The 24,632-nt window shown below is 40.2% G+C and overlaps 1 protein-coding gene across 9 annotated transcripts in view; it reads left to right on the top strand.

Annotated features, from left to right (window-relative positions):
* TENM1 (teneurin transmembrane protein 1) overlaps window positions 1–24,632 on the top strand; it is a 349,493-nt gene that overhangs the window by 288,263 nt on the left and 36,598 nt on the right. For all 9 annotated transcript variants that reach the window (XM_041119091.1, XM_041119089.1, XM_041119090.1 and 6 more), the window contains 2 exons: window positions 316–548; window positions 11,345–11,499. In XM_041119091.1, coding sequence (XP_040975025.1) covers window positions 316–548; window positions 11,345–11,499 — 388 coding nt within the window. The remainder of the gene's footprint in view (window positions 1–315; window positions 549–11,344; window positions 11,500–24,632) is intronic.

Below are 24,632 nucleotides of genomic sequence, written 5' to 3'. Positions count from 1 at the left end.
GCTGAAGTCACTCCAGTTGGCTTTATACTGGGTGGCTTGGTACTGATGGACAGACTAACTCCACCAATACCACTCTCTGCATAAGCTCACTGATACATAGCTGGCTGGTCAGGCTCTGCAGCCAGTACTAGTTCCTTCCTTAGCAGCAGCAGTGCCTGCGTAAGCTACATTAAAGCTGGTCTCACTTATGCCTCTGTCATCTCCAGATCACTGAACAGATGTCTACAGATAAGTAGAATACAATTGTTATGCTGCCACGAACAGAGATTAAAAAGAAAAACAACTTAACTTTGATGCTCTTCTCTTCTGTTTTAGTACAAGCCCTGCACATAAATATTACTTGGCCATCGATCCGGTGTCAGAATCCCTTTACTTGTCAGATACTAACACCAGAAAAGTCTACAAAGCAAAGTCTCTCATTGAAACAAAGGATCTGGCAAAAAACGCAGACGTGGTGGCAGGAACAGGTGATCAGTGCCTTCCGTTTGACCAGAGTCACTGTGGAGATGGCGGAAAGGCATCCGAGGCCTCTCTCAACAGTCCAAGAGGTAAGAAAAGAGCATATCTGAAGTACTCGGTGTTGGCCATCTGTCTTTTCCTTCCATTATTTAGAAACTCAGATGCAACTGGATGTACAAAAACGGGTCTGAGGTGATAATTTAACCAACTATAAGCAAGCCAAATCATTTCATAAAGCTTACTCATGTTTTTAATACAGCCAGTCCTTTATGAGGGAGCAGCAGGCTCCAGCTAGCATCCTCTGAAATACTCTTTCCTTGTGTGGCAACACTCCTCTTACTACCTTTCAATTGCAGGGTGGCAGCATGTAATTATATTTAACTTTTAAGCAAATACTATGATCACAAAGTCCATTTTTTAGATTTTATGCATTCAGGTGATTCTTGTAATGTTAATGGAGCTTACTCATACACATCAAGTCAGGGCTGTTCAGGTCAGACAGTCAGCAAAATCAGGTTTATTTGGAAGTCTAGTTTGTCCTTCCTTATTAAATGCACTTTGCAAAATATGAGCATCTCACCTACTGCACATGAAATAAGCATTTTGCTGCAGCCTTCCTGTCCAAATACATCCCGTATTGTCACAGGCAAAATGCGTGCGAAGCCTTGAATCCCCACCAGCGCCACAATTAATCCCCTTGCAGTGTGCATTAGAACTGTGATAAAGTCTCTGGATTTGGTGCTCTAAAGCAGCTGATCACCCTCAACTCCCACTGAAATCCCTGGAACAAAGGGTACTCCACAGCTCCTGTGGCACAGCCCTGCTGGGCTTTTAGCATGCTTCCCCCGTAGCATACCACTCTCTCCTAATGACTAGCTCTAAGGAAGGGGTTTGATTATTTTTCGTAAGCTAATAAAGGAAGGCTGTATATCAGTAGCAAATTAGAATGTATATCCAGGCAGAAACGTCTCTAAGACAAGCAAATAATCCTGTTCTAAGGCTTAGCAAGAGACACGTTGTAATTATAGAGTGACTTTAACATGTCTTTAATGATAGAAGGTAAGTGTGAGGTAAGTACAAATAAATGTTAATCTTCAGGCAGCTAATTAATGTAATGAATCAATTCTAAAAATAGTAGAAAACAAAGGGGTTCAGATCCTTTAGCAGGAAAATGATCGATGTTTTATTGCTGATTACAATTGATTATATCTAATTACAATACAATTAGTAGTTCCATCTTATTTTCTTATTGGGGTAGTATGTTGGTGTAAATTTTTAATATGCTATTTACTTTAAAAATACCCATGCATAGCTGGCTTCCTTAACAGAAGGTTCTAGTCATAAAGAAATTAAGAGGAATAAAAGTTCAATTCGTGAGTTCAGGGGCAGCTAGCAAACATTAAAAAAATAAACTGTTAGCAGACAATGGCTCATATATTGGCAAATTCAGGTTTTGGCTCCCAGCTGCTTTTGATTTATGCATCTACTCCAAATTACATCAGTTTAAAATTGTCAGATTTGTTATGTTTTGGATTTTAATCTCAAGAACTATGGACTGCGACATGCCCTTTTGTACAGGGCCTAGCAAAAAGCAGCATCAACCTGTAGTCACCAGCACAGTATGAACAATTAGCTGTGTATTATCATAATGACCTTATAAGTACATGTCCTTGTTTTCCCCTAAACTGTAGGAGGTTGAATAACCTTGGAAAGTAGTAGGAAATACCTGCCTGGTACCCATAGATCATGACTTATTAAGAAACCTAAAAGTCTCACATACTTAAATACAGTTTTAGAGATTCTTTGGGATCCCTTACTTTGCTTGTTCTTGGAATAATTGTCAAGTCAGAAGATGTCACATTTCTCCTGAAATAACATTCAAACAGTATACCAGAAATATTTTTTCTAGAAGGCACGAAACACTGACAAAAATTTTGGTGAGTCCACAGACTCACCAACATCTTATCCGTGTTTAAAAATACTTGAACACAAAGTAACATAATATTATGTAGTATTTGACCACAGAAATAAATTAATTGCTTCTAATTTTTCACCTCAGATTTTTACAGTGCAAAAAAAGGTACCTGATAATGCAGATAAAGACAAATTAATTGCAAAGAGATTATTAAATATAATCACTTACATTACTCAATGGCCAGAGAAGATTAGCATTTATTTTTTAAGCTGATAGAGAAAAAATTTAGCTTTTTTTTTTTTCCCATCTACCTTCGTAGTTTTGTCTTGAGTATTCCTTTTTTTCCTCATTATAAATGAAAAATAAATTTACCTCTTACTTGTTAGAAAGGTAAGATCTGAGAAAGAACTCCATTTAGTGGCCATCTGACCTTGGTTAGTTACAGCTCAGAAGTTGTATTCTCATTTTTGCTACCGGCTGCTTGTGACTCTGAATAAGGGCTTATCGATATGACTCAGTTTATCCATTTGCAAAATTGATAAGAAATACCTACTGTGTAACACTTGTGAAACTTAATCCTGTTTGGTAACATCCTCAGAAGTATGTTAATAAGTGGAAATTCAAATACTCTTTCTTTTCTGAAGGAAAGTTGCTTCAAATGCTGTTTTAACTTTTTTTGAACTCATAACAATTTCTCTACTTCTGTGGGCATGCAGGTAGGTTTTGGGAGAGTCCTAGATTATAATTTAATGATTGAAATCTTTCATCAACTTTTATTTCTCATTATCTTTATTTGGCAAGTCTGCCTTTGCCTAATGATCAGGAACTAAACGCCAGACAGGAAAACATCACAAAGTCACACTGATCAATTATGATTTGATCTGCTTTCCACAGCTTTTATTTTGCAGGTAACAAACACGTGTAGCTTTGTTCAGTCTCTTCCCGCATCTCAGTGAAGGACTAGAGATGGGGCTTAGTGAACATTAATCTTGCACTATTGTATGTTGAGCTGACTTTGAAAGATGCTTTTAAGCATGCATGGGTGATGTAGTTGAAATTTGAACTTCAATATATTATTTTTACTGCAACTTTCTTTAATTCTGTAGAGATCTCAGACTAATGAGTCATGTAATAGATGACCAAGTACTTAAGCAGAATGTGAAATGATACAAGGTGGGGACATAAAATAAGATCTGTGACAAGCTGAACACATTTATTACACAAGAAGATATTGAAAATGAAGAAGTAACTACACAGGATATTAATCATTGACTGAATTCCAATCACTTGAACTTTACCAAGTAACAGATTTTAATTTTGGGGTGGGGAATTCTGTTTGGTGGATTTGGGGATTTTTTTGATAAAAAGTGTTTATGGCACATCTAGTCACCAACACTATCATGTAAACATTCTGGATTAGTACTTATAATAAGGCACTAAGGGATAGTGTCCCAATTTTAATGAGATTAGTCATTGAGTATTGGAGCAGTAAGCAGCACTAAAATTAATAGAAATACCTGGGAGTTGTTCTACTTAGCACTGCAAAGCCAATGCCTGGATGAAAGGCATTAAACACTTACCTACCCTGCCCTTCTGAAATCACTGGGCTTTAGACATGTAAATAGATTTGACTTTGCAAGCTTAATTGACAGAAGCAGTGAGAGGCTGAGACGATCAAGTTACCACATTTTTGCTGAGCTACAGTGTCTCCCAGTCAGTACACTAAGAAAAATGTCTTAGATTAACATCCGATTTCAATTACCTTGTATTTGTGACCAACTCAGAGCATTCACACAGGACAGCCCTGGTAGAAACATAAATTAAGTAACTTTTGTGAAAATAGTAAGTCCCTCCAATGATGGAACTCAGCCTCAGAAGTGATTTACAACATTTGGAAGCCCAAACACTAAATCCAAAGATTTAAGCATCTAAGGTCCTGCAGTGTCTGCTTTTTGACTCTTGGGTCCAGATCAGACTCTAGAACTAGAAGATAGATGCACACACTGTGCAAGCTATGTGTACAGTCAATGCCTCAAGAAATTAAAAACTGCACACTGAGTACAGAGTACTTGAATGCAGTGCAGTGACCTCAAAGTACGTACGTACCAGGGAAACGTAGAAGATTGGAGTAAATTCTAAATCCCGTGCATAACAATAACTTATACACAGCTGTAGCAAAGAACCTTTTTCACTCAGACCCATGGCCATGAACTAGCAACACAAATGAAAGCTTAAATTAAAAATCAGTTCTGCAGTGTAGTTTTATTCATTTTGCTTGAAATTACTAAGGAAACACTACTAAAAAAATCATGGTTTTGAAAACGTGTTCGCCCCAGTAGCTTCCATCCTGAAATAATCAGTCTTGTTGCTCACCATCTGCAGCAATACTTTCTAAAGTAAATAAAGCTGTAAGAACAACTGCTCAGATTAAACCTTTACATTTGTCAAATGACAGTAGCCCATTTAAGGCCTGCTCCTGCTCAGCTAAAAGATTCCTGTTACCTTCAGTAGGATGCACACCAAATTCCTAATACAGCCTTTTGTGAAAACAAGACCCCTTCGTCACAGGTAATGATCAATACTATTTATTCGGCAATCTTTGCTATTCTATAAATTCCTAAGACCTTTTCAACCCTTCCACACAAATCAAAAAGGAGAGTAGAATGGGGTGAGATGTTTCATTAGCAATATATAACATAAGAAGTAGACAAACCAAGGTGATTTGCAGCCTTGAATCATTGTCCTGTATGCATCATAGAACAAGCAAAAAAAGTCATCTCATGCCATTTTTGATTCAGCAAAATTATTCCTTATTTCCCTCTTCAGTAGCCTTAGCTACCTATGATTTCAGAAGTCTGGGAATCTTGTAGAACGTTTAAGGTAAACTTTTTGGACAGCAAGTTTTCCTAACTTTCATCCAACCTTCATCGGAACACATAAGTTATACACTTTTCTGCAAACCATTGTCAGCAGGATGACCCCAGTTGTCATGTCTCAGACTGGAAGCAGGACATTTTCATTCACAGTCAGTAGTTAAAAGTGCTGTTTGCTCCAGCTCTACTGTTATGCATCTAAAGAGAACAACACTCAAGAGCAAGTACTGAAGTCATGTTCCAGCTGACAAAGAACTACTGGATATTTTGCCGCTAGTAGTTAGACAGTAATGAAGTAAAGATGACAAAGATCACAAAGCAACAGACTGCAAATCACTTGAATCATATTTTGAGTGGTGTATTATGGTAACCTATAAATAACTAATTGCATAAAATTGCTTTAGTAGTTTCTAGATGGCAGCTTTAATTAAAAGCACTGGAGACATTTAGATGTTTAGAAATGGATGGCATGTAATTTGCCCTTTTACCAACCATAAAATGGTAATTAACCAATTTGATTCACTTCTTCCTATTAAAAGTTTTATGAGAGTCGCAAGTTCCTTCTAAATACAGTTTTTCTTCAGCAGAAGGTGACATTCTCTTTTATTGGTCCTCACCAGTAGTTTTAGGTTTTCTTTTACAAATTCTTCAGAAGTTCAATTAGAAGTTTTCAATGTAAAATGCTCATTTGCAAAGTTTTTAGCTAAGCAAAAAGTAGAATTTCCAAAAGTGGGCAACATATAGCTCTAGCTGATATTTACTGATGTGTTTTAAAAGGATTTGTTCTCAGAAAGTGTCTCTTAGAATGCAAGTGCAGGCTATGATGGGGGGTGGGAGGGGGAGAAAATAAAAGATCTTAATAGGGAATTTACTGTATTACTTTTAATCCATATTTTTAGCACTATAAGCTTAGCTCCATTAACATTGAAATGCCAAAATTTCTGGACTGAAAGATATATGTATAATAATCATATGTATTTTGAATGTATATCTATGAGAACTACACAGAAAAGTGATCAGTTTGCTTTCAAAGTGTTATTTGCATTTGTAATCATGTACATATGTGCACTAAGGCAGATCTGTCAAGGGAAGTAACCCCTTAATCAAAATTAGTCCTGAGAGCATGTAAGATGAGAGGTTATAGTCAGCCTTCTGTGTTTATCATGGTTGTACCCAGCCCATGTACTAAGTACTATTTTGTGTAGAAAACAGTTATAAAGAACAAAACTTTTTCTGCGAAGTCTTTCTAGTGATGACACTTAGGAGCCACGTGCAATTGCACTAGCAGCCATTCATTTTTAATGTTAGTTAACGGAATTTAAATGGTACTGATTAAAAGACCTCTGGGTGTTATAAATATTGTTTCAAGATGTCTGCACATAAATCTACTGGAGACAGATATTCATAAGAGCTACTGTTTTACATTCAGGTACAAAATCTAGTCCTATGTAAGACAGTCCCAGTGACTAAACATGACTAAAAGCAATCCTTCAGTACAAGCATGTTACTCAGAAAAAGAGATTGTGCTCAGCCCTGAGGTAAAGAACAAGACTAAATCCTTGCACAAGTTGATTTTGTCCTTACTCAGACATCAGTGTTTAATGAGGAATCTCATATCCAAGCAAGGTTAAGTCTGTCATTTGTGCAATAGGTCACATTTGCACACAAAGACAGCATCAGTTGGGCGTACAGTTTAGTGCTACAGTTCCTTAAGAAAACAGAACCAGTCTGAGAGCCTAATACGAACTACATCTCATTCACTGTACAAAGATACCTAAAAATGACCTTTTTTTACTCACTTATGGAGTGAGCAGTGTTCCTACTTGCATTCAGTGCAATTCATTACACTCAGCATGTGCATGTTTCCTCTCCGAGTTCCTCGGTGATTAAAGCACAATTGAAGTGCTGCGTGTGATTTGATTCTGCATTACACTGTACGTCAGAAAAGGATTAAAAATAAGCTCTTGGAGTACAGATTATGTGAAGCATCATGCAAGATGTGACAGGAGCGTTAATGAATACAACTTTAATAGTGAATAAATTGGGACGGTTTAGCCACAAATCTGTATTTTGTTTTCCAATGGATGCCTTATGTAGGGTATTTGTCAACAAGACAAATGCATAAGTAATGTTTTTCAACTAGGTAAAGTCATGTTGGTTTAGTATGCAAGAGTAAGCACTGGAAGCAGTAGTTCACTGTTGAATGCATGTACACTGGTACTTGAAGAAACTGGCTTATTAGGAAGTACCAGGAATTTATTATCTTTAGTACAAATACTGAAGACATGGGCTTGTTTATGCCATCACACTGGCATATGTACTTCCCTTGCAGGTAGATTACCTTTCTGCAATGGCTGGAGAGCAAAATGTACACTATCAACATTAAAGGATCTTTGATTTTCTTATATAGTCAGTGTTTGAAATCCATTCAGCAATACAGCTGAGTAGCTTTATTTCATTGCAGCATAATTTTTGATTTTTATATAATGGATGGTTTGCAGCCAACACAGCCATCTGTTCACAGGGAAATTGCGTAAAACAGAAGATGCACTTGCCCTAGTGATAGATCCTGGCCTTGTGTTATCCATGGCATGGATCCGATCCAGGGCTGCACTACCCAGGTGAGAGGCATAGCTCCTTGCTTACCATGCAGAACCACCCCTCTGCAAAGGCAGACTAAGACACAGCACATGTGCTGTAGTTCCCACCCACATCAGGTTTCTCATTTGAGTCTGTGAACCACACTGGAAAGCAAATCAAATCTCATCTAATATTGCTCCACAATGCAATATCAGTAAGGTTAAAAACACGCCCAACAATCATAGCTGCACGCACACCACAACAATCACATATGGTGGTCCTTGCTCCTCACACCTTCCCTGCCACAGCAGTCCAGCATGGCTTTTTCTTCTCAAAAAGGAGTCTTGAAGAGACTCTCAAGAAAGTAGTAGGAGGCTGGGCCTGAACAGACTTTTGTATCCAACCTTCACACATCCCTGAAGAAAAAACCCTAAAACAATTTCCTAGCAGCTTTTCCATTTACTAATAATCCCTTAGCATGCTTCAGCTTTACAGCGTAAAGGTGATCAGAGCAGGACAGAGCCCAGGCAGGAGCCCCTGAGCATCCCAGCAAGAACAGCAGCAGGTGCCTCAGAGCCCAGCTCCACCTGCTCTGTGGCCCCAAACTGTGGCAGCAGAGTCACCACAACCCTTCTCATTTTCTGAAGAGAAAATTTATCCCTGTACAAACTAAACTGCAGATCACAACGCAGGCCTTTGGGAACTGTTGTCATGAAAACCTCTGCAGACCTCTAGATGCACCGCAGAAGGTGCAGTGTGGTTTGTTCTGTTGGCTTCTGCCATGTGCATTCCCTCAGAATAACATTTGGAAAAACCTCATCAGATTTATATAATAATTGTTTAGATGGTCATTAATAAACAGGCTGGGTGTCTTTCTGCTGTGGTTGTGGTTTTAGGGTAAATGTTTTAGCAGCTCAGTTGTATCAAAAGAGACTTTACAGCTTGCTTTGCACACCTAGCCTTTGTTTCTGAAGGGGTGGCAGGCCCTTAGCTCCAGCCCTGCAGGCACCCCTAATTCTGGCCTTTTGCATTTAGTCATTCTGTGGTTTCCAAAAGCACTGTTACTCTCTAATTAAAGAATAAAAATCCTCTGAAGGAGCCGGTACCAAGGAGGTATGATCTGCAAGCTCACAGGCCCGCAAGGAGTTAGGCCCCAAGATGTCTGCTTCTCCTTTAGCCTTTCTATAACCTCCCAGATTTCCCCCAGCTGACCCATCCAGGCCCCCCAGGTGATTTCAGTCTCCCAGGTGACACCTGTCACTGAATTGGACATTTCGGTGACCAGCGTTTCACATAACGAAGCGATGTGGCCTAACCCTGTACCCTGCGGCACTTCAGCAATCCGTGGGCATTTTTTGTCCTGGATGGAGAAGGTGACAGGATGGCGAATACCCCTCGTCTAACGGCAGTTCACAGCCAGATGAATACACTTGAACTGACAATTTAAAGAATTCACGTCAACTACCAACACTGTGCCGACAGATAGCCTGAAAGCTGGATGTAGTAGGAGCGCTAGCTGCTGAAGTTAACTGCTGTTGCCTTTGGATTTTTTCTGTGACGATACCCTCAGACCTTCGCAAGGCGCCTGAACGTCACCTGTGGTGAAGAGGCAGCCCCGGCCGGGAACGGGGCGGCGGGGGACGTGATGGCAGGCCGTACCCCCACCCCGTCCCCCTGCGAGGCCTTCGCGGCCTCGCTCAGGGCCTCCCCCTCAGCCAGAGTAAGGGCTGGAAACCCTCAGGCAGAGGAGGTCAGCCTGCTGTGGCGGAGGGGAACGTCGAGCCCTCGCTGAACCTCCTGGCCGTGACAGGGCAACTGGTGCGGACATTATTCCCGCTTTCTCTTCGAAAAGAAGCGGTCACGGGCAGTTTGTCTTGGGACCCTGCCACTGAGTGTTAACGCCGTAACAGAAAGTGTATTACACTCAAATGTGTATGTAACTCAAACTCAATCCCTAGGTATTTCCAGCTGCCGGGTACAGGGTTATTTAGGGGCCTTGGGAGACTGTCCTCCCTTCCCCCAGCCCCGTGGAAGATGCATGTTCCCCATTAGGGCCGCCTGGTCCTGCCCCTGCCCCCCAGACTGCTTACTCTCCCTTGGCCCCAGCTACAAATGCGCCTATATATTTAAAGAAATTAAATTAAGTATAAGGAAATGGGGCTGGGAGGTGAAGGAGTTCAGTTTCGGGGTTTTTTTAATTTTTTAATGGCGTGTGGAATTGCCGTGTGAGATCCTAAACGGGCGTGCAGACAAGTGTTTTGTAAACTCGGAGTACATGCAGCCTTCAGTTGTGCTAAATGCAGGGGACGAAATCAAGAACCATATAAGCCACTGTCCAAACCATCTGTTCAAGTCCTCTGCCTTTCATTTCAGTGTAGCAGAACATAAATTCATTATTAAAATAGCTTGGCTGTGCACAGCAGCTGCTATAATTGCGAAGTTATGCAACTTTAAATGGGAAATTACGAAGTAGTTGTTTAAAGCAAGAAATTGAGCGGTTTTGGTAGCAAGGATTTCACAAACCTAACATGAATACAAGTGCGTTTCTAGCTGTATTTTCAACATGTCAGGGAAAAAAGATCTTACAGTTCATGCAATACAGAAAAGTCTAACGAATGCAGGAAGAACTGGGGAGAAAGTGTTAGACTGGGACAGAACAAGGCTGGGTGTGAGTTGTGACATGGCTGTACCACACACTGCTGGTGGGAGACAGCAAGCCAGCCCTTCCTCACTTTCCCCACTGAAATACAGAGGACCACGACCTTTCCTTTGCACAGCCCTCGCGCATTTGTTTCAGGGTCCATCTCTCCTGTGCAGTTCAGTGCTATTGCAGATCCAGAAGTAGGAGAACTGCACTACCTCCTGCTGAAGCCCACTGGTGTCATGAGGCTGGTTCCAGTACATGATCATTGTCTTGGGCAACACTGCACTGCAATACATTCTGCAGCACAAATACTCCTTCCGCCTGCTAAGCAGAGCCTGGTTTGCACCATTTGTATGTGTAGCCTGTATCACGACAAAAGTCTCATTTTCTATGGGTGCTTCTTCCTTGCTCAGACACTCTGATAATTCAGACGGTACAGTAATAATAAAAAAAAAATGCCTCTGCATGAGAATTGAGAAAGTGAAAATGAAGAAAAATCAACTGTAAGATAAGTTTTTAGAAAAGCTAGTCTTGTCCCACTTTGTGATGGACGTGAAGTAAAGTTATTGAAGAGCCTAATTCTATGTATATAGAATTACATTACAATCAATGCCTCTGCTGTTTTGTTCTGTTTCTTCCTCATATCTTCCCTCTTTCTCTGTAAGTAAAGACAGTCTGATATATGGGTATGATCTTTCCATATACAGTTTGTATAAGCCTCAAATAAGTAATGGGTAGGAAAAAAAAAAGTTATACTTTTTTTAATCAACAGACTCTCAGAGTCTAAGAGGAGAGGAAACATTTTAAGCTCATACTTTTTAATCTAGATGATGTCAGTACTAACACTGGTTTTTACCCTTTCCCTTCATGCAGGTATCACTGTAGATAAGCATGGATTTATTTACTTTGTTGACGGTACCATGATTCGGAAAATTGATGAGAACGGTGTGATCACAACAATAATAGGTTCAAACGGCCTCACATCAACCCAGCCATTGAGCTGTGACTCTGGAATGGACATCACTCAGGTAGACACCTGGTTTTCATGTGTTGTCACTTTCCTGCACATTGTGGAGACAGATAACTTAGTTTCTTGTACAAGGATTGTATATCAGAATATGCTGCATGAATCAGGTAATTCTGGACTGCACAGTATGGAGTGGATCTTCCATTCACATGATTATTTTAAGGTGTACCATATAAATGCAAAACTATACACTTGATTTTTTTTCTAGGAGATGGCATATGAATGTGTAGAGGGGCTTATATAAAGAATACATACTACTTTAGAAAGTTGCTTGCTACTCTGAGATGATAGATCTTCAGAAGTTTAGAGTGCTTTCCTTTAGTCCAGCAGACTGATTTGCTTGAACTACTAAATGGAAAAAATATATATTCTGTTTACATCTAAGTCTGTTCTAAATCATGGAGGAGCATTACAGTAAGTAATTACACAACAGCAGTATCACAGTGAAGCTAGTGCATTTCAATACATTTCTCAAAGTGCTTTTCAGTTCTTATTTCAAGACCAGTGTAAAAGAAATACAACTAAAAGACACTTATCTCTAGTTTATGCCAAAAAAAAAAATATAGATGAACATGAAGAAACATAAATGATACTCTTGCCTAGTCTGTGAGCCACACTTAGGGATAGCACAAGGAAGGGATTGGCCTTTGCCAATAAATACTTGAATTAATCAGCTTCAAAACGGGAGAAAAGCTGCACTTGAAAAAATCTTGAGGCATTCAAGTAACATACTACAATTATATTATGGACTATGTAAGCTAATAACCAGGATCCAGTTAATTTTGCATTTCATTTCTCCCTGCCTTTTCTTCAGTCCTTCAGAATTGGAAAATCACAGTTAAAATACACTGTATTGGTAAGAGCTTGTTCCTCATTTCTAAGTAGACTTTGAATGCTAGCAGGTGGCTATGGTCTTGTATTCACATACATGAAGAATGTGGGGTCAATGTTTTGGGTAGTTCTTATCAAATTTCAGAGGGACAAACAATGGAATCTAATGCTGTTGTCACAGAAGCACTTGGGGATTTTATTACTAGAGTCAAAACAGAAAAATGTGTCTGTGTTCCATTTCACATGTCACTGCACACTAAGTATTTGCAAATGTGGGGAGGGGAACCTCAGTTTCCTCAGGGGAACCTCCCTGTTCCCAGTTCTGGGATAGACAGGCTTTTGTATGCTCTGTGGTCCAGTAGACACATAATTGTTCCATGTAAAGCAGAACAGGGTCAACTGGTTTAGTTGTGCTAAACCCAAGCTTAAACTAGCCTAGTAATTGTCTTAAGATCATATGGCTTGTGGGCATCTTGGCTTCTGCTCTGGCACCTCTTCTTACAGGAAAGCCAGTCCTGCAGGTGATGAGCAGGAACCCACTACAGCAGGCAGCGCTCCCCAGCTGGAGGCACTGACTCTCCCCTCTATTGCTACATACCAGCTGGCAGGAGCGATGCTTTGTGGAACTTAAAGCTGCCTGAAGCACATTTGCTTGCTTCTTGGATAGATGTAACAACTGCCTGGGGCATTAATAACCAGATTAAATATCTCTGAGGTGCAGGGAATGGTGCCAGGTACAACGTCTGCTCCCTTCCTTCTCTTTGTGATCTGCATCTCGGGCTTTACAAATAATTGTTTTACTGGCTATACAATGTGCGGCTGTGTATTTGTGTTGAAATTTTTGCTCATTTTGCTCAGTAACCAAATGTCTCGCTAAATCTGAAATGGTGAGTTTTGATCGTTTTCAATTCCTTTAAAAAAATGCAAATACCCTTTAGCAAATAAGTTGCAGCAGGGGGCCTGGAAAATGCAGAAATAAAATTATTTTATTTTTTTAATCAAAATGAAATTCAAGAGGTAAACTTTTGGGGGTGAAATCAAATATGCCGAATTTGTAAGGAGTTTTAAATAGTCCTAAAATCCTATTTTTTGGTAGGTTGGCTACTTGCCAGAAACAGGTTTAGTTTACCTTACTCTACAATGTAGTTCCAATACCATGGAGAAAGGGCTTCTACCAAATCATAGATAAGAAAAAGCATGTTATAGAGCAAATTCTTCTTCATACTGCTCTCAGGACATCAGCATACAGCTAGGGTAGGGCCTTCATTTCATATGAACAGAAATAACCTTTTTTTCCATGAACAATCCCAGTGCTTCCATGCTGCAGCACCTACATGAAACTATTGCTGCACATTTCTCAAAATTTTGCAAATGTTTCAGCGTTCTGGGAAATCAAGATACGTTCTTACCACGTAGATTGAGATAATCTTCAGATAAATTGTGAATGCATGCCAGTAAATATTCTAAACAACATAATAAATGATGGCTTAGTAAAGTGTCCCTAAAAAGTGGCCAGTCTCATTTTGTAAGCCTAACTATAGTAACACTTTCTGTATGATTTTCTGTCACTGATAGGTGAAGTCACATTGTTGACAATCTGCAATAGAGATGTACGTATAGCTTTTGGAAGCATTTCTTGTTTGGAGGATTTGTTTTGGGGGGGTTTAAGTGAATCTACTTATTGAAATTTTTCACAAAATCCATACTTTTGAGGTTTTTCACATACTCAGTAAAACACAGACATGAAATAAATGCTGAGAATGTATGTTCTGAAAAGTAACTGTATCAAATTTGCTCAACAGTCTTCTTCCAAAATTGTTGCTGATAACCAGAAAAGCCTATGAAATAATCACATCCCCTTGAAGTCAAGCATGTTAATCTGAAATTATATCAATGAAAATAAGGGAATGATATTTTGACTTAGTCAGAAACAATTGTATATCCTTGCAAGACTGCTGAGTTTATTCCAGAATGGCATAAACATAAATGAAAAATGAATTTGGCCCATCTCCACTTAAATTGTTTTTTGGCTAAATTACAAATGGCATTTACATCAAGAGAATGTGGGTTGCTCACAAATTGCGTGTTTAGAGGGACTTACGAAATACGTTAATAAAATCAATTCTCAAAGCTAAATTTGTTCTGACAATAAACCAACGGCTTGCTCAAAATCAGTATTTCTTGGTTTACCAAAGTACAAAAATATACTCTCGAAGTAAATACATGGAGTAACTGGCCATTGCAAAAACTACCGTAAATGACAAGCCTTCACTTTAAGGCATTCACTTTAATAAATGAGTTGATTATGAAAGGGTTTAATCATTTATTCCAATATCAGTTTTGATGGAAACACTTCTTATTAATCATTCTGTGTTTGTTATTCACCACCTTCTCATTCTTAAGCATAGTATTCTGCATTCATACCAGGGGGAGGGAAGGACAGCTGGGGTTGAAAAGATTATGTGTTGTGGCAAATAAACCACCAAGCTCTGACGAATGACTTTGATCTCATACTTCACTGTGAGGATGTTAATCTGAATTTAGAAGGAAAAGGACATTCGGTTGAGGTGTTTATATGGTATGCCAGCATTCTCAGTACTATTTCAGCATGTACAAAACTTGGATGACTTCTTCTCAGCACAGATGATTTTAGTGTTCTTCAATCAGTTAATAAGGAGCAAATCTAAAGAAAATGGCTCTTCAGAGCTAGGTTTATGAATATATATGTGTATATACTCAACACTCACCATTGGTGCCAGGATTTCAACAGACACCTACATTAAAATCAGTTTTTCCCGTACTTTTCATTCTGATAGAGCTGGTCATATTTTTTGAAAATGCTGCCTCTGAAACCCTGAATGCTAGAACATGAACAAGAGCTAAATTTTAAAGGCAAAACGTTTTTCAAGAATGTCAAAAGGTGGTGTTGGTCTTCATTTGTTCTGTATTTTTTAATATTCACCTCACTAATCAACAGCACCCAGAATCTGAATGCCGGACTTTTCACGAGTGCCCCTGCTGCTCGGTCCTTGGCTTCTTCTAGGTCTGGCTCCCATTCTTCATTTGCTCTTTGGAAGCTGTTTTGTTGTCGGTTAATTAAATGAATAATAAACCCATGTTGAACCTTATACTTTTGCATCTGAGCTGGAGGCCCCGTAGATTGAGCTAAGTGATCCCCCAGCTGCACAGCCTACTGAATATCTCCTTCTGTCAAATTGAAGCCCAGCTGAAGAGGACAGAATTACCTGCTACATCTCCTACCTTTCCCATACCCTTTGGCCAGGAAGACTGTTGTAGGTACTCTAAATCAGGGACATAAGCTTTGATCTAAAATACTCCTACTGACTTCTCAAGTTGCTGCACTGCTAACTGCTCTCCAAACTTGCACCAGCAGTGGGCTGGCTGGGGGAACCACCCCGCGGCAGGACCTGCGGCAGGGCCTGCTGGCCACAAGCAGCAACAGGAGTGCTAAGGGAGGAGACCGGAATGGACGGTGAAAGGAAAAGAGAGAGGATCATCCTTCTGTTTCACTGCCTGATGAACTTGGGCTTGATCCTGGTCTAGACCAGAGGCATCTCTAGGTTGCTCTTTTTCTCAGATGTGCACGCTCTCCTAGTGTTTGCTGCATCCCTAGGGTATACAGAAATTTTGTAGCCTGGTTATTGATAGCAAATGAGAGAACATTGTGTGGGTATGTCTGTCTGTCTGTCAGTATTCTTTTCCTCACAGTAAATCAAAATCTTGGGCCAATTTTACACAAATTTGTAGAGGAACACCAGCCTTCTCAGCAATTAAATTCCTACATGTTCCATAAAAAATATTAATCCAGTTGGAGGAGAGAGACCTAAAGCGCCCTTTCAAAAGGATATATTGCAGCATGAGCTTTCTTTTATTAAACTCCAGAGATTCCACTCAGGATCTAATAAATGCCCCATTCACAGGAAAAGCTTCATTTGGTGTTTGGATCTTATTAAACTCCCAAGTCAGTCAGCCATGAGACGGAAGTCCTTAGGAAACCAGACTTCATTAGATCCAGTGTTCATAGAAGTTATATTGACGTTGTGGGAGGTTTTGTGTGAAAGTAAAAACACTTCAGCTCAGCTTGAGCGATAAGCTTCACTGCTCTTCTGCCTCCATTGCTGTGGTGAAAGCTGAGGAGAGAATTAGCAGATATTTCTACCATCTTGTAATTTCATCCTCTATCTTTCCTCCCGTGAGAAATATGTGGGCTGAATTTCCACCACTCTCAACCTCAAGTCATTTATATCTGTGCGAGTGGTAGCAGTTAGCATTTGGGAACTGTTTAAACCAATCTTGAGCACAGTTGCTGCAAATATAGAGACCAAACATTTGCAAGGCAACAGAAAATGAATCCCAAGAGCTTTCTCTTAGCCTGTAACCATGGCCTTGTTCTAGTGCTGATGTCAGTCCCACTAGGCATGAGTCTGTGCCAAAATAATAGCTCCGGCCTGATTGATGGTGTTAATAACTGTCACTGCTGTGTTCCAAAATGAAAGGTCTGGTTTGAAGACTTTTTCTTGACATTTGCACTTCATCAGCCTTTGTTCAGCAGTTCTCCACATGAGGGAACCATCTATATTGTGTTGCTTCACATAAACTTCAGTGGCACTGCAAAATGTTTTGCTCCCTTCTAAAAATGTGACAGTGTTACTTACGTAGGCGATATGCTTGCATAGGTCAAATTAAAAGGCAGATTTCTAGAACAGGGTTTAAAGGCGACCCACACGTGGCAAGAATGCTGTGTCCTGGACAGCCTACTTTGAATGATGGAGGAGAGGGGGGAGAGCAATACATAATGCTGTTGATGACCTAGTTGAAATAGTGAAGTGAGAGACAGAATGCTGGAAAGCAGGAGTAAAGATGAGCAGAATTGCTTGAAAATGTAGTATATATCTCAAAAATGCAAACGCTGACATTGCTCCTGCAGTCACAAGTGCTGCAGGCGCTCCCCACCAGCATCTGCACAGGCACAATATGCTTCACTGGCATTGTGGAAGCCTTTTGAGCAGAACAAAAAGCTCCCAGGACATGGTGACCTCACTTGAAAGCATCAATGAGGGTCTGCTCATCGGAGCAAGCACAGCCTGAACAGAACTTTAACTGGGTACGTTTGGAGGAAGGAAAGGAAAATGTGAAAGACAAAAATATGATCTGATGAACGGGTGAGAAACAAGGGGAGCGAGCAGCCAGCATAAAAACCAAATTGATTCTAGGCTGAAGTACTTTTAAGCCAGGTTGAGAGTAGGATATCACAAAGCAACAGCAGGATTACATGGAGCAAATTAATTAATTAGTATCGCGGGTCAGAGGAATGCACACTATCCCTTTAGGTGCTTCTCTACATACCCGACAGTATATACTGCATTCTTGTAAAAGCAGAAAGCACAAAAGGCTTTCTCATTGGCTTTTTTTTAACACTTAACACAATATTATTAACATAATATTCTAATTGTGTTAGAGAGCTGCATGCCGTCAAAAAGGAACAGCTATCTTTTCACTGTAACAAAGTATTGCAAAACTGCACCTGCTCTTGATTTACTTTTAGTCCTCTACCTGTGCGAGGCTTTTGATACACAGTTCTAGTTATGTGTAATTAATGCATCATAAATATTCCAAATCTCTGAACTGTGTTTTTCAGTGCTTCGCAGAAACATGTTTTATGTGTATTCATGAAATTGCTGAACAAAAAGCACACAAAGCAGAAATGACAATTTATAGGCCCTTTAATTTTTATGTGTGGTCTTCCCTTACAGAAGACTTCCAGAGCTTTTTTCTTTTTAGAAAAGATCTTTATTATTATTTTTTCTAATTTTTGCTGCATGAAGGAGCCCAGAAAAGCTGTTATTTTTTCCAGTATAAAGTCATCTTATTCTCTAGTTCTTTTTAATCTGCTGCTTCATTTTACGTTCTTTCTTCTCTGGCTTTGCTGGAGTACCAGAGGAGCAAAGTAGAGTGGAAGTTGTGGCCCTAGCAAAATCAGCAACTGTTTTGCCACTGATTTCAGTGGAACTGGGGCTTCTCACTGGGTGGTTTTCCGAGCTTAATTGAAAGGGTAGGGAGTGGCAAGTGTGTAGCAAGGAGCAACTGTATCCTAAGAGAATGTATTTGCTTCTGGAAAACAGACGAAAACAGGTAGAGGACAGAGCTTTTACACAGGTATTTTCAAGCCTTTTTAAAAATGAACACACACACTCATACACCCAATTAATTGTTAGTCTTTGGAAGCCATAAGCCTATACAAAATAATTCCAGCCATAATAGCATATGCAGGAGCAAGCAGTCACTACTATCCATACTTTGAAGTAAAACCAAGCTGAAAGCCTTTTTTAAAAAAGGTTCTTCAGGTAGCAGATAAAATAATCTTTTCAAGGGGTAGAGGAGAGGTTAAGTAGCCTCTCTTTAACAGGAACTGAGAGAAAGAAGCTCATAGGATTAGGACCTCAGGTGGAAAAAAGTCTGAGAGAGCTCATGAATCAAACTTGTAGGTGTATAATGTGATTTTTAGAATATCAAACAGAAAGCAGGGTGGTTTCATCACAGCTAATTTATATTCTAATCAAATTATTCTATCACTGAATTTGAAATATTAGTCATAGAAGCGAGATAGCATGCGATGAAGTCACACTGCAATTTCTTCCTTAAAGCCCAAGTGCTCTTTTTGTATTGGTCACCTGCAAAACAGCAATTTATTTCAATTATCTGCCATAAATAATGCATTACCACTGAGTAAAAGACTATATACATTTTAATCAACGCTTCCAGCGATTGCATCCTTTTCTTTGATTGTTGAGGCAGGGAGCATTAGACACTTGATGGTGAAGTGAAGGACACCTGACAGACCTCTGCTCATGACTTTTCTCTTCCTTTCTGCTATACAGAGCCAGATTTAAATTGGTTTTTTAATCATTTGTTTCTAATGAGAAATTGCAAGAAGGAAGAAAGTTCCGTAAGAATTGGATGGCTGGCAAGAAGGTAGCAGCAGCTCAGCCCTGAGTCTAGGAGCTCTCAGGTCTGAAATCCTGACTCACAGAAACCTCCATGCTCACCAAATGCCGCCTGCGTGTGCCCTGTGCATACCCACCCAGCAATTCCAACTCATCCAAGCTGCCTTGCCGCCTCCAGGCTTCCTCCAGCTCACCCGCCGTCCTTGCACGGCCGAGGTCCTAGCCCACTGCCCAGCTCTTCAAACACCCGATCCTCTTTTAGCTCTCCAGTGAATGGGTTCCCGGCTGAGAAGCCTGGCTCCTTTTGAGGCTCTCCTGTCAGTCTTTCCCGAGCAACCAGCTTACCTGGTTGCTTCACTTTTTATTCCTTATGCACAAGTAGCCTTTGATTATCTCTCTCATTTAAATATGGTTTCAGTACCGTAGAGTCTAGTTGATGAGTTATTTGTGGCAGAGGCGTTGTATCTGCTGTGCTGAATTATGCTGCTGAAAATGTTTAGCGCAGCTTTGCCAGACTGGTGGGAGTCTGCAGTGGGCTGAGATGTATTGGTTACTACATCTGACTTTTTTCATCTGTTGAGGAGACATAGTGGACAAATGTATGCATATATACACACACATAATATATACCTATATATGCATATATAACTACATCTATATACATATATGTATATGTGGTTTCTACATATACCGCAGAGCTACCATAAGTAATCCGATAGTGAAAGCTGGTCCCTGGCATCCTGGAGTCCAAGCCCCAAGAAGGTCTGCTGAGAAGGGAAGGTAGATGTTAATAGGAGCGTGCAGAGGCAGGCCCAGCAGACAATGCCTCTCCTTTTCTTTTAATCCAGTTGTTCAGCCATATTCACTAATTACAAGGCCTGCCTGTGATTTAAGAAATATCTGCTTTGATGGAGGCAACTCCTACATTAGCCATTTTTTTTAAGATTTTCAATGCTGGTACTTTGTGTATGTTGCTCTGCTCCTCTCACCAACCAACCCTTCACCCACCTATGGGGTAAAGGATCTCCCACAAATGTAACAGGGTTTTTGTGTTATAAAGTGAATAACAGTAATAATTGAGCTTTAAGTGGAACTGTCTTTACTGCCTCTATTCCAAGCCTTTCAGATTGCCTGGTGTATTCTGGTTTGGGTATTTGGAAATGTCACACAGCATTAGGGGGAGAGAGACCAAATGGGCTGGCAGAAGTCTGGAGTTTGAGTACAGCGCAAGTTTGAGGCCAGCAGTTACCAGAGGTGGTGGTGTCCGTCCTGCAGAGATGTCACACACTGCTGGGATAGAAATTGTTGCATTGACTAGGTCAGAGGAAGATTGTCCTCCATCTTCGAGGAGTGAGAACTGGTCTTTGGACTCGGTCTGTCTTCACAACAGCACAGGTCAGGAGAAAGCTTACAAAAATAAAGGCATAAAACCAGTGTAAGTGAAAAAAGTGATATAGGCATTTAATTCTATCATCAGCTCACTGAAATTTTACATAGCTGCAAACTGCTGCATTTGAAAGCTGTAAAAGAAAGTGTGGGTATGGTTGCATGACTGAAAGCATTGCACCACAATAACCGGTGGAAGGGGGGTCAAAAAAGCCAGCACCGCAATACTTCTGGCCTGCAAATTGCTCCAGGTGCTAAGGGGAACCTGAAAGTCTGCAAATCCTGTCAAAACAACACTATAATAATAACAGCTTACAAAGGTCAGGACTTTGAAGCATGTCAGCATGAGGGAACTCTAGAGGGTGTTGTTCCCTTGCTGTCTGGGTACTTCTTGGGTCTCAAAGCTGGTTATAAACAAAGACTGAAAAGGTTTTAGTACCAAGAAGTGTTGCTTTGGAGGTATTAGTGATATCTCTGGTATTATTATTAGGACTAAGTTTGCCCTGAGTTATTCTTACAAGCTGCTGAAGTCAAATGAAAGTAAGCTGTGACAACCACAGAAAGTAACGTGGCAGGAGCTGCAGCCTGGGCAGTGACAGCTAAGAATGCCTGATTTCTCCTCTTCATGATGCCATGTTTGCTTCAGCATCTTTTCTACCCTTGTTTGTGCCAAGGGAAAAAAAAAAAAATGAAAAGGCACTGTGTCAGGGGAGGAAAAAAAATGCAAATGTCAAGACAGAAATTGGTTGTATCTATTTGTCGCATGCCATACAGAGGTTACATTTATAGCTGTGCATTATGAAGTTTAGGCCACAGAGAGATGCAAACAGAATGATAGAGAGCATCATTTCATGCAGTATGTTACTCTGACAATAACACTCAGATTTACAAACAAATTAGCTAAAAATGTCTGAAGGACATTCAGCTTTTACAAACTGGGCCTCATCTCCTGCTGATAGGTTCCTTTGGGATGGGTATGGCATGCAAAATGATACGCTGCCTTGGAGAATAAATTTATGAAGTTTAGCAATGTAGGTCACATTGCAGGAAAATCGTAAATGTCTGAACATCACTCAATAGCCATTCAATCAACTGCTCAAAGCAAAATAGGAAACTGAACAGCGTGTAGCTGTCTCTGGTGAGAAGTGGGGAAAGTCATGATACGATGTAAAACCCTTTAGGTCCTCTATCCATATGTATTTCTTTTTTCTTCTATTTTTCTTGCCAGTTCAGAGTTATATTTCTGTGTCCATATCGATAGTGACAACAAAACCAATGTGGTTTTTGCTATTACTACCATGAACTATAAGTATATTGGGTGGCTCATGAAAGGTATGCCAAAACTTTGGGGAATCAGGAGAGGTCAAATGGTTGAAACTTGGTATAAGTAGCCTAGTCCTAAGGAACTCATTTCATTGTGTAATGATTTTTGTATGCTCCTATCCAGCCAGAAGGATTTATAACTTGTGCTATGCTATTTGCTTCAGCCTTTTTGGATTTGGTTTGAAGGAATAAAGAAAAGAAGAGGTTTTAAAAGGACATTTCCAGATCTAGCACTGTCTAGAGATTCCTGTTGCTTTCTAGATCTAGAAATGGCTAAGAGCCTGAGATCCATACTTTGCTAGACATGTCAAGAGCATTTCTGAAGACATCTAGCACCTTTGTAGATCTGGGGCCTTTCTAGATCTAGAGCTTCTTGGAGCAGGGGAGGGGAAAGGAGGGACGACACATCCATAGCTTCTGGAGCATGTCTAGAGACTCACTAGATCTTTTTCCTGGGATGGTTTGGAAGCCTTTTAGAGATTTTTCTCAGAGACTGCCTAGCACTTCTCTGAAGCCCTTTTGCAGCCCTTTCTAGCTCGGCAGGCTTTTCTAGATCCAGCACCCTTATGGGCCCTTTCTGAATATAAAACTTTCCAGAGACCCCATCTAGGGTCTCCTGCACGTCCCCGTCTCCCACCTCCTTTTTTGTTTGTTTTGCAAGAGGCTTTGTAGAGCTTTCATGAGCCCCTCTAGGTCTGGAGCGTTTCTATGCCTTTCTAGATCTCGAGCTCAGCTACTGAAAATCAAAAACTTTAGCTATGTGATTAGGAACCTGTTGGAAACTTAATTTCAGATGCACTTTTACAATCTTTGTCTAGACCCTTTTTGGAAGACAAGAAAACCAAGTGCCTCTCCTTTTGCATCCAGGTTGTATCCATCCCAGGCTTGAGATATGTTATTTAGTTGAGTGGTCTTTCTTGATTTTTGCTTAAAAAAACATTAGTCCTAAACTGTATCCTTGTAAGCTTTTCTGGCACAGTCTGATAATGCATATCCAAATATGCATCACAGCAGTAACCAATGCCCTTAGCTGACAGAAATTTAAAGCAGAGTGCCTGCTTACAGTCTCGGACCAGAATCAAGCACTCTCCAGTGCGTTTTCTTGCGAGTATATAATCAATGTAAATACTCGCATAGAAGGATTGCTGTATGGAATGCAGCTGTCTTGTTTGTTCTGCAAAATGCAAGACGCCTATTTTTTTTATTAGCTCTTTGAAGTCTAACAGCAGTATGTGTTTGCTTTCAATGCAGCATGACAGCTAGTTAGATTACATTCATTTTGCTCAGTTGAAATATCTATTGTGTAAATACTTGTGAAAAATGAGTTGCAGAAAATCATGTCGTGATAGCAATTAATCTTGTGCTAATTTCGGTAAAAGGACTCAAATTACTTCAGTTGCTTTTTCTGCCTAGAATTTTTTATATCCATGTGAAAAAAATATGTATAATTTAAAGATAAGAATCAAACTTTTTAATAGTTGGTTTGCTTTAACTCTCTGCTACAGTTTAGTAAAGAATTAGTTCACTCTTACAATGGATTAAAAAAAGCTATTACTCTTGAATTGTGTATCGTTGTAGGAATTTGCCATAGAAGATGCCCTGCCGTAAACGTGAATTGCAGATCTATTTTCCCCATCCTTCTTTCTTTCATTTGCAGAAGTTGTGTTTGTGAGTTTAATGGTGTAACTCTTAAGGGAAAGCATAAACCACAGAAGTGAGTTTGCATTTTCTTGTGAAAGCTGTAGAGTTAGGATTTGTTCTGATCCTTGCAGGATGTGTTTTGCAGCCCTGATCTGGCTGAGGAGGCAGCTGTGGCTCCCACACGCCCAACTGGAAGCCTCCTGGCAGTGGCTTCTCATCCTTCGCTTCCCCTGGTCTCACTTTCTGCCCAGCCCTGGGGTCAAAGGAACACTGCCCTGAGGAGCAGTCCTGTTGTCAGAGGTCGTGATCCTGGAGAGACAGACAGTTTCCTGGGCACAAATCTGTCGGAAGTTTTAATTTCAAGAATTTAATTTTAATTTTGAGTTTGATTCAGGATTCGGGGCAGAGTCAGAGTATTTGGGTGATATATTCACAGTGGCTGGTGTTGCTCAAAGGCAGGGGCTTTTGCTTTTTTCACTTTTTTCAGTTTTGGAAATATCATTTCTATGTATCCTCTCTTCCTCTCAGTTTTCAGGCCAGATGCTTTTATGAACCTCAGTAGTTATTGGAAGCAAAAGACACCGTAATGTACTAGCTCTAGCCTCTCACTGTTCTCATACAGCTTTTAATTACTGTCTCAATTAAAGCTTTTCAAGATCTTCCTCCCACCTTTTCTGCATTGGCAACACACTGGCTTTCTGTATCCAGAACTTCTGAGCCCAAAATGGAAAGATGAGGCCAAGACTAGTGAGAGATTTATTAAGATTTATGCAACCTTACTTTTGTGCCGGCTTGTCTGACAAGCACCGGGACCTGGAAACGCAAGTTAGAAAGTGAGGCAAAATGGAAACAGTCCTGTTGTTAGCTAGATTTCCACCTGGTCCCTCTCCCTCCTTTTGGCCATGCAAATTAACAGTATGTTTGGAGGACATCTATTCCCACTCCAGCACTGGAGACGCGTTTGGGTTAGATTCAAATTCATGGTCTA

Source organism: Aquila chrysaetos, chromosome 21, assembly GCF_900496995.4.
Source record: "Aquila chrysaetos chrysaetos chromosome 21, bAquChr1.4, whole genome shotgun sequence".
Classification (NCBI taxonomy): Eukaryota; Metazoa; Chordata; class Aves; order Accipitriformes; family Accipitridae; genus Aquila; species Aquila chrysaetos.
Note: the sequence above shows the minus strand (reverse complement) of the source record. Positions and strands in the feature narration are given on the sequence as shown.